The 11102-nt window shown below is 45.6% G+C and overlaps 1 protein-coding gene across 1 annotated transcript in view; it reads left to right on the forward strand.

Annotated features, from left to right (window-relative positions):
- Window positions 1-9033, forward strand: part of LOC111971240 (protein crumbs homolog 1-like) — a 48091-nt gene extending 39058 nt beyond the window's left edge. Inside the window, 6 exon segments of the mRNA XM_023998019.2 lie at window positions 95-1004; window positions 3299-3343; window positions 3839-3958; window positions 4168-4294; window positions 8813-8993; window positions 8996-9033. Coding sequence (XP_023853787.2) covers window positions 95-1004; window positions 3299-3343; window positions 3839-3958; window positions 4168-4294; window positions 8813-8993; window positions 8996-9033 — 1421 coding nt within the window.
- The last annotated feature ends 2069 nt before the right edge of the window (window positions 9034-11102 follow it).

Raw genomic sequence — 11102 nt, forward strand, 5'->3', positions numbered from 1 at the left:
CCATATTCCATCACATTTTGGACTGATGCTGAGGGTTAAAGCCTTTATTAAATGACCACATATTTACATACCTATCCCTTATTTTCCTTCCCAGGCTTTTCCAGTGCTACCTTCCTTGACGACAGCAGTGTACTGTCTTACCGCGGTAACGGCCGTATCCAACGTAGCCTGGCCAGCATCACCGTCAGCCTGCGCACCCGTAAACGCCACGTCGCCATCCTGCATGCTGAGCGTGGGCCGGAGTTTGTGACGGTGTCTGTGCAGCATGGCCTTCTCTTCTTGGAGCTACAGAGCGGGGAGGGCTCGTCCACGGTGTCCCTGAGCAGCCGCATGGGGGTCAGCGACGGGGATTGGCACAGCGTCCACCTCTTCATGGTCACKCCATGGGCAGAGGCATCCCGCTGGACCCTAGTGCTGGATGAGGAAGTGGATGAAGCTGGGAACTCCAGCAGCAAAGGGGGCAACCTGGACTTCCTCAGGGAGGGGGTGGACATCCAGCTGGGGGGGCTTGGGCCCAAGGCTGGCTGGAGCCTYGAGGGGTGCCTGGGTACTGTGGAGGTGGGGGGCATCGCCCTGCCTTACTACAGCCCCTTAGAGGTCAACCTGCCCCGGATTCAGGAGGAGCAGTTCCTTCGGACATCCCCCACGCCACCCCGTAGCGGGTGCAGTGGAGGCCCGGTGTGCCAGCCCAGCCCTTGCATGAATGGAGGTAGCTGTCAGGACCTCTGGAACCTGTTCAACTGTAGCTGTGAGGAGGGCTGGACCGGACGCCGCTGTGAGCGCAACACAGACACCTGCGCCTCCAATCCCTGTATCCATGGCAACTGCAGCATTCAGCGGCTGGCATATGAYTGTGCCTGTGAGTTTGGCTACACCGGGGTGGACTGTGAGGAGGAGGTGGATGTGTGTGAGAACCATCTATGCGCTCATGGAGGCACATGTCTACATGGAGTGGACAAGTACGCCTGTCTGTGTGCTGAGAACTACACCGGACCTTACTGCAAGTGAGTCACATGGGTGGGGTTAGGAATGGAATGGAATATTTATTTTTATACAAAGGAATGAACACACAACTAAACAGTCACCTTCCTTTTATCTGTAAAGTTTGTGTTCCAAAYTTGCAGTCCCTTTGAGATTAAACACAATTTGCTAAATATGAAGTATTAAGTCCACAAATAGGCTTTAATAACCAACAGTTGAAAGAATAGCATCTTAAAACAATATTTTATGTTTTGAAAACATGGATTCTGCATTTTGAATATGTCAATGAGATAAAAGTATAATCCAAGGATCTCAAAGCAATAGCACACCAGTGGGACTCCCTTTTAGCTTTATAACACAGTAAGAAAAAGGAAACCATGTAAATGTTCAGATCTCTGTAAAGCACTTAAACCATGCATGAACCGTGTGTTTTAGTTGTAGCATTTCTGTTCTACTTAACGTCATATATGGCTCTAGTGTGTCGCTGTAGTCTGTGTAGTAACATTGCTGTAGTATGTCACCGTCGTGTACTGTGTGTGGTGTATTTATCTCCCTGGTGGTTCAGTGCTACTGCCTCTCATCTCCCGTTTGCCTCGGAGCATCATCGAGGGAATGCCTTCATCCATTTATCTTGTAAACACACACACTCTCTCTGCACTACCAACACTCTCTCTTTCTCTCTCTCGCTCACACACATTCTCTCACATCGCTCCTTCACAAGGACGTTTTTGAAACAACTTCCCTCTGTAAGCTAGAGTTTCAGACAAGATGTCTATCTTTACTGGAAAGTTTTCATCCTAAATCAATCTTTTTATTCTAAACTCAGCAAAAAAAAGAAACGTCCTCTCACTGTCAACTGCGTTTATTTTCAGCAAACTTAACATGTGTAAATATTTGTATGAACATAACAAGATACAACAACTGAGACATAAACTGAAGTTCCACAGAAATMGAATAATGTGTCCCTGAACAAAGGGGGGGTCAATATCAAAAGTAACAGTCAGTATCTGGTGTGGCCACCAGCTGCATTAAGTACTGCAGTGCATCTCCTCCTCATGGACTGCACCAGATTTGCCAGTTCTTGCTGTGYGATGTTACCCCACTCTTCCACCAAGGCACCTGCAAGTTCCTGGACATTTCTGGGGGGAATTGCCCTAGCCCTCACCCTCCGATCCAACAGGTCCCAGACGTGCTCAATGGGATTGAGATCCGGCCTCTTCGCTGGCCATGGCAGAACACTGACATTCCTGTCTTGCAGGAATTCACGCACCGAACGAGCAGTATGGCTGGTGGCATTGTCATGCTGGAGGGTCATGTCAGGATGAGCCTGCAGGAAGGGTACCACATGAGGGAGGAGGATGTCTTCCCTGTAACGCACAGCGTTGAGATGGCCTGCAATGACAACAAGCTCAGTCCGATGATGCTGTGACACACCGCCCCAGACCATGACGGACCCTCCACTTCCAAATCGATCCCGCTCCAGAGTACAGGCCTCAGTATAACGCTCATTCCTTCAATGATAAACGCAAATCCGACCATCACAAAACCGCAACTCGTCAGTGAAGAGCACTTTTTGCCAGTCCTGTCTGGTCCAGCGACGGTGGATTTGTCCCCATAGGCGACATTGTTGCCAGTGATGTCTGGTGAGGACATGCCTTACAATAGGCCTACAAGCCCTCAGTGCAGCCTCTCTCAGCCTATTGCGGACAGTCTGAGCACTGATGGAGGGATTGTGCATTCCTGGTGTAACTCGGGCAGTTGTTGTTGCCATCCTGTACCTGTCCCACAGGTGTGATGTTCGGATGTACCGATCCTGTGCAGGTTTTGTTACATSTGGTCTGCCACTGTGAGGACGATCAGCTGTCCGTCCTGTCTCCCTGTAGCGCTGTCTTAGGCGTCTCACAGTACGGACATTGCAATTTATTGTCCTGGCCACATCTGCAGTCCCCATGCCTCCTTGCAGCATGCCTAAGGCACGCTCACGCAGATGAGCAGGGACCCTGGGGGTCTTTATTTTGGTGTTTTCAGAGTCAGTAGAAAGGCCTCTTTAGTGTCCTAAGTTTTCATAACTGTGACCTTAATTGCCTGCAGTCTGTAAGCTGTTAGTGTCTTCTCGACCGTTCCACAGGTGCATGTTCATTAATTGTTTATGGTTCATTGAACAACCATGGGAAACAGTGTTTAAACCCTTTACAATGAAGATCTGTGAAGTTATTTGGATTTTTACAAATTATCTTTGAAAGACAGGGTCCTGAAAAAGGGACGTTTCTTTTTTTGCCGAGTTTATGTATTGTTCCTCCTCTCTCTCTCTCTCCAGTGATCGCATTGAGGAAATTCCATGGTACATAGACAGCAGAAAATTGTAAGTTTTATTATTTGATACTCCTCCCACCTATTTCAAGAAATGACATAACAACCAGCACCAGTGTTTTCCCCCTACATATCCGGACATTGTAAGTCCATCAGAGCAGGACAGAGTCTGTGATGTTTTAAAGTCCTATAGTAGTGGTTTAATGTCCTGTTCTTGAGGAGCAGTCAGGGGTCTAAATGTCTTTATCCTGATCGCCCGCTAAATCCTGTAGTCTCCCAGTGGGGAGACAGACGGCACATCCCACTCCCCCTAGTTCACACACACATATTAGTAGACAATAACACCCTTTACCCAATAACCCCTGCCCCCCATTGTTTAACGTCAGGTGGTGTTTCTTCTACGCACCACCACTCGCTCAACCACGCTTCCGGAAGCAAGACAATGTTCTGCCCCCTCCCATCTAAATCTCTCTTATGCACACACACCCTCTAGAGGAGTGTGCCTGTCTGATTGTGTGGTCTGTATGTGGTTCTCTCTCCTCAATAGGCCCAAGCTGCCAGTGTCTGTCTGTGGAGATGAGACCAGGAACTACATCTGCTTCAACGCAGGGAACTGCACTGAGAGGGACCTGTCTTGTGACTGTCTGCCCGGCTTCACTGGACACCGGTAAGATAAATAAATAAATAGAGAAAAGAGAAGGATACAGAGGGGAAAAAGAAGGAAGGTGGTAGATTGGAGGGGAGAGATAATCTAAAAATATACCCAGAAAATAGGTGAACTTTGTAAAACATTCATTAGACACAGACCATCTTGATGTTGTGTGTTGTCTCTTGTTTTGCCTCTGTCTCTATATCTGACCCTCATCCTGTGTGTAGCTGTGAGCAGGAGGTGGATGAGTGCAAGTCCAACCCCTGCCTGAACGGGGGCTACTGCCGAAACCGCATTAACAAGTACCACTGTGTGTGTGACATGAGTTTCGCCGGGGACAATTGCCAGGTCGACGTGAGCGACATTTACTTTTACATGGCCGTTCTGTTCTGGCAGAACCTCTTCCAGCTGATCTCTTACCTCATCCTGAACCTCGATGACGATCCCGTGATCGACTGGGGAGGGCAAGACGACTGAGAGAGAGCGAGTGCGTGTGTGTGTGTGTGTGCATGTGTTTGTGCATGTGCGTTCGAGTGGTGTATAAACTTGAGATTTATGGTGATGGGTGTTTAAGGTGTTAAATGCCTGTTCAATGAAAAACAGCTATGTTCTAAATAGTGTGAGTGCCGTTATATCTGTGTCTGTGTATTACATTACCACTGGGGTTAGCAGAGAGGATTCTTTAAACCCGGTGTTTCGGGTTTAAAGAATCACTAAGTACTTGAATTAAGAAACAATAGGGGTTGTTCCTGAACTGGGCCCATGAGAAATTGGAGCCCTGGACAAGACTTAATGTCTCTGAGTGTAAAAATACAACTTAGCTATAGGTTTAATTGTTTTTCTATTGTTCAGGTGAGCCAAGTTTAAATGTATTATCTTCCTTTTCTGACAAGAGCACAGAGCTGTTTTTTGTGCCTTAAAACAACACGTTTTTTATGGGCAGCAAATTTTTATAAAAAGTCGTGTCATTTTGGAATATCCTCTCTGTTGGATATGACAATATGAATATCCTTTGGGCGATGTTGCTAAACTAACACAGATCAGGTAGCATTACATTGTACATTAGACTAAGCTACACAGAAACTATAATAATGGCTATTTTCCATGGACCAAACAGAAAACAAGACACTGGTTTTGCAATTACACAGAATCGTCAGTGTAGAACCACCATTTCCGAAAGGAATGTTTTGCTATTGGAAAAACTTTTTCACTTTTGGAGAAAAAAAATATATATATATTCTTGGATGAATCTTGTCTCTGAAAGCAAAATGTCTCACAATATATGGTCAGGCTCATGTCCATTTGGTGTTGTGTATTCCTTGAGGATAATGGTACTGTACATACTGATACTCTAAGTGGTGTAGCTAGATGGATTCCCCTAGGCCCTTGAAGGCAGCGAATCACACTTACCGTTTATCAATTTTAAACTAATCCTGAAATTCTGTCACACGTTCTCTGTTGTTGTATATACCAACAAATCTGTCTGTCTCTATGTCCATCTCTCTGTCTGTATGTCTATATATATATATATATCTGTCTGTCTGTCTGTCTGTCTGTCTGTCTGTCTGTCTGTCTGTCTGTCTGTCTGTCTGTCTGTCTGTCTGTCTGTCTGTCTGTCTGTCTACTATATACTATATATACAAAAGTATGTGGACACCCCTTCATATTAGTGGATTTGGCTATTTCAGCCACACCCGTTGCTGACAGGTGTATCAAATCGAGCACACAGCCATGCAATCTCCATAGACAAACATTGACCTTCCTGAAGAGCTCAGTGACTTTCAATGTGGCACCGTCATAGGATGCTACCTTTCCAACAGGTCAGTTAGTAAAATTTCTGCCCTGCTAGAGCTGCCCCGGTCAACTGTAAGTGATGTTATCATGAAGTGGAAGGTCCAAACTACCTCTGGAAGCAACATCAGCACAAGAACTGTTCGTCAGGAACTTCATGAAATTGATTTCCATGGCCGAGGAGCCAGTGGTGTAAAGCTCACCGCCATTGGACTCTGGAGCAGTGGAAACGTTCTCTGGAGTGATGAATCACGCTTCACCAACTGGTAYTCTGACGGACTAATCTGGGTTTGTCGGATGCCAGGAGAACGCTACCTGCCTCAATGCATAGTGCCAACTGTAAAGTTTAGTGGAGAGTAATAATGTTTTCATGGTTCAGGCTAGGCCCCTTCGTTCCAGTGAAGGGAAATCTAACACCACAGCATACAATGGCATTCTAGACGATTCTGTGCATCCAACTTTGTGGCAACAGTTTGGGGAAGGCCCTTTCCTGTTTCAGCATGACAATGCCTCTGTGCACAAAGTGAGGTCCATACAGAAATGCTTTGTCGAGATCGGTGTGGAAGAACTTGACTGGCCTGCATAGAGCCCTGGCCTCAACCCCATTGAACACCGACTTCGAGCCAGGCCTAATCGCCCAACATCAGTGCCCGACCTCACTAATGCACTTGTGGCTGAATGGAAGCAAGTACCCGCAGCAATGTTCCAACATCTAGTGGAAATCCTTCCCAGAAGAGTGGAGTCTGTTATAGCAGCAAAGGGGGGACCAAATCCATATGAATGCCCATGATTTTGGAATGAGATGTTCGACGAGCAGGCGTCCACATACTTTTGGAATGTAGTGTATCTGGCTCTCGACGGGTCTGTGTCCGTTCTGAGGTGTTCTGTCATGTCTTACTTGTTTAAACCACTTTCTGTCTTCAAATAAACATTTCCTGTTTTTTCATCCTCGTCTGTTGTTTATCCTCCTTTCACTACCTGTCTTAATTTATCCAACATGACCACTCTTGGCTATTTTCTTCCAGTCCTAATTGTTTCTCCGTCTCAATGATCTGAGAAAATAAAGCAGTAGGTTTTGGAGAAAGTCGGATGGCTAAAGCTTGCCATCAGAAACGGCTCCAAAACATCCCACTTGGCAAAAACTGTTTGAATCAACGTAGTTTCCACGTCGTTTCAACAACAACAACAAAAATCCTACGCGATGACATTAAATCGGCGTGGAAAACGGATTGGATTGCAAAAAGTCATCAACATAAGGGAATTTTTTTCACACCGCTTCAAACACGAAATCCAATGGCATGGTGACATTTGTTGTTGATTTCAAGTTGAATTCAAGTTAGTTGACAATGAATCAAATGTCAATTTCAAAAAATGTTGTTCAACTGATGCCTGTGCCCAGCGGGAAGTGTCCTGTAGCTGTCACTGCTCTAGGACTGGTGACATTGGAAAGTCAACCCTTGAAGCTGCCACTACTCACAAAACTGGCCTCATAAATGTCACTTCAACACCCTGCCATGACTTTACCTCTCTTGTCACAGTTTCAGAGTGCTCTAACCACTTGTCAACAGTTATTCCACTGGTCATAGACTTGTCAAGTCCCGGGCAGAGGTGTGTGTGTGTCTGTCTGTCTGTGTGTGTGTGTGTGTGTGTGTGTCTGTTTATGTACATATGTACGGGCGGGCATAGACCCATGGGTGTAAGTACTCCATGGGTTTGCCGGTGAGCTGTGTGGCACGGCTGTTTGAGAGAGATGGTGCTTGGCCAGCTAAAAGCAGCCTGTGTTTCCATCTGAAGTGCAACTCAGCATTGATCTGGTGGCGTACCTGCAGGTTGGGACTGTTTCACAGAAATGCACGAGGGCAGCTTAACTGGCAGACATGCTCGTTCATCTAGAGACAGTCACACACACACACACGTATACTGTATATATAGGCACACAGTACAGGACACATCTACCTGTCAGACTCCTAGCTGCTGAGATGCYTACTGTGTAGCAGGGAGAGACTGTGTGTGTGGGCTTGCTCTGCCATAGAAACTGCTTAGAATGCAGACTGGTTAGAGAGTAGAGTACTGAACCTGTCTGCCTCTGACTGATGAAGACCCTTGGCTGTGGAGTTCTCTGGGTCTGGGTACTCTGTGTTACATTCACTCTGAGAGTAAACCCTTCTCATCTGACAGGTAAACAGACAACATATTATTTTTTAAACAAGACAGAGTAGTATTGTTCCAGAATTTTGTGGTGGTGTTATTGTTTTAAGGAATGTTTTACAGTAGCACCACAGGGGCATGTTGCTAACTCTTTATCTGTGTGAAGTGAAGTAACTGTTGACTTCGTTTAACTGGTCATATCTCCCAGCAGCTCCTCAGCAGGGCTCCAATATGATACCAGGCAATATGACATTTGTAAGMGCATTTTGACGGTGGCTCAGTATGATGGCACATTTTGTCAAAATCATCAGATATACAACACACAAATTAGTGTGAATCAGTATCAAAAACAGTGATTATTTCACTTACATATTCGGTCATTAGGAAAATGCTATAATTTTGCTTTGTTTGATGGTTGTCTGTGGTTTGGATTTAGATTGCGTTTACACAGCGTGTGCGTTTCTGGGTGTGTGATTCTCCTCTGACGGAGTGTACCRCAGGTGTCTTGCGCATGGCGGCGATGCTTGTGCCGTGTGGGGTTGGCATGATGATAGTCCTGTTGCTGGTGCTGGCGTTGGGGTCGCAGCCAAAATCTGTGAGCAGCAGCAGATGGAGGCAGGGTTCACCCCTCCAGTCTCCTACCCAGCCTGGGTCGYTCCCTGGTACCAGCTCTACTGCCTACGTGCTCGGGGACAGATCCCTCATGACGCTGGTACAGCACTTGGAACTGGAGCGCCTTGTGTAACGTAGCCGGGAGWGAGTGTGCGTGTGTCTGTGTTCCTTCCCTGGTCTGACCAGTATTTATCATGCTGTTAATGCACTTTTGCACCTTTTAATTGATGTTCATGTTTTTCCTGCTTCCCCATTTGTTGTGTACTTGTACTTACCCCTGTCTCCCCTCCTCCCCCCTCCTCAATCCGTCTCCCTCTCCAGTTGACCTCTGAGGGTCTAACCTCTGACCTGTTGCTGTCAGTCAGTCTAGTGTCTGTTGTGCTGCTGCTGCTGGCCCTGGTCAGTACCTCCGTGGGCCTGGTGGTGGCGCTAAACCAGAGGGCCACCCACGGCACCTACAGCCCCAGCCGACAGGAGAAAGAGGGATCTCGCGTAGAGATGTGGACATAGCCCATCCGACACTCATGGAGAGACCCATATAGAAGACTGGGGCCAGTTCCAAACCCACCACTCAACTGTTCTGACATTGTTCCATTGGGAGACTCATATAGGAAACACACTCACTGGTCTGGACCCAGTTCCAAACCCATCACCCAACATGGCGGAGAGACTGATATAGGAGACAAATGTCATGGCTGAGATCCCTCCTGTCCTGTTCTTATCAAAGAATACTCCACTTGGGATGTCTACTGTTTCTTCTGAACGGCTTGCAACCTATCATTCTGCCTTAGCCTCCATTGCAAATACCTTTAGTTTGGATAGGTCTTAAAAATACTGTACTTGAATGTTGTAGTAAAACGGGAGATCCAAAAGACAGCTCTGCAGTAGATGAGGATATGAAGAGATGGCTAGAGATGTTCTGCATTACTTTTTGGTAACATAAGAACACACAACAATGTCAAATGATGTTGTTTGTATAAATTGTTACGTTACTTTTGTATCTACACAGTGCTTTCCATAATTATTCATTGATCAGAAGTATAAGTTGTTGTACAGTACCAGTCAAAAGTTTGGACACACCTACTCATTCAAGGGTTTTTCTTTATTTTTACTATTTTCTACATTGTACTGTAGAATAATAGTGAAGACATCAAAACTATGAAATAACATATATGGAATCATGTAGTAACCAAAAAAGGTTTAAACAAATCAAAATATATTTTAAATGTTAGATTCTTCAAAGTAGCCACCCTTTGCKTTGATAACAGCTTTTGGCATTCTCTCAACCAACTTCACCTGGGATGCTTTTCCAACAGTCTTGAAGGAGTTCCCACATATGCTGAMCACTAGCTGTTTTTCCTTCATTCTGCAGTCTAACTCGTCCCAAACCATCTCAATTGGGTTGAGGTCGGGTGATTGTGGAGGCCAGGTCATGATGCAGCACTCCATTACTCTCCTTCTTGGTCAAATAGCCCTTACACAGCCTGGAGGTGTGTTGGMTCATTGTCCTGCTGAAAAACAAATATTAGTCCCACTAAGTGCAAACCAGATGGGATGGCGTATCACTGTAGAATGCTGTGGTAGCCWTGCTGGTTAAGTGTGCCTTAAACTCAAAATAAATCACTGTCAGTGTCACCAGCAAAGCACCATCACACCTCCTCCTCCATGCTTCAAGGTGGGAACCAAACATCCATAGATTATCCGTTCACCTACTCTGCGTCTCACGAAGATACAGCGGTTGGAACCAAAAATCTCACATCTGGACTCTTCAGACCGTCAAACGGTGGCTACATTGAAGAATCTCAAATATAAAATATATTTGTATTTGTTTAACACTTTTTTGGTTACTATATGATTCCATATGTGTTATTTCATAGTTTGGATGTCTTCGCTATCATTCTACAATGTAAAAATAAAGAAAAACCCTTGATTGAGTAGGTGTGTCTATACATACAGTGCCTTCAGAAAGTATTCAGACCCCTTATTCTAAAATGTATTTATGTTTGATCGGGTTCAAGTCCGGGCTCTGGCTGTGCCACTCAAGGATATTCAGAGACTTGTCCCGAAGCCACTCATGTGTTGTCTTGACTGTGTGCTTAGGGTCATTGTCCTGTTGGAAGGTGAACCTTCACCCCAGTCTGAGGTTCTGAGCACTCTGGAGCAGGTTTTTATCAAGGATCTCTCTTTACTTTGCTCCATTCATCTTTGCCTCCATCCTGACAAGTCTCCCAGTCCCTGCTGTTGAAAAACATCCCCACAGCATGATGCTGCCACCACCATGCTTCACTGTAGGGATGGTGCAAGGTTTCTTCCAGACGTGGTGTTTAGCATTCAGACCAAATAGTTCAATCTTGGTTTCATCAGACCAGACAATCTTGTTTCTCATGGTCTGAGAGTCTTTAGGTGCCTTTTGGCAAACTCCCAAGTGGGTTGTCATGTGCCTTTTACTGAGGAGTGGCTTCCGTCTGGTCACTACCATAAAGGTCTGATTGGTGGATTTCTGCAGAGAAAATATATATATATTTTTTTAAATGGGTGGGCGMTGTGATTTTTAAACGACAAAATAAAAAAAAAGGTTAAACTATGTTGGATAGTTGCATTGACGCCTTTA

Source organism: Salvelinus sp. IW2-2015, linkage group LG13 (assembly GCF_002910315.2).
Source record: "Salvelinus sp. IW2-2015 linkage group LG13, ASM291031v2, whole genome shotgun sequence".
NCBI classification, from domain to species: domain Eukaryota; kingdom Metazoa; phylum Chordata; class Actinopteri; order Salmoniformes; family Salmonidae; genus Salvelinus; species Salvelinus sp. IW2-2015.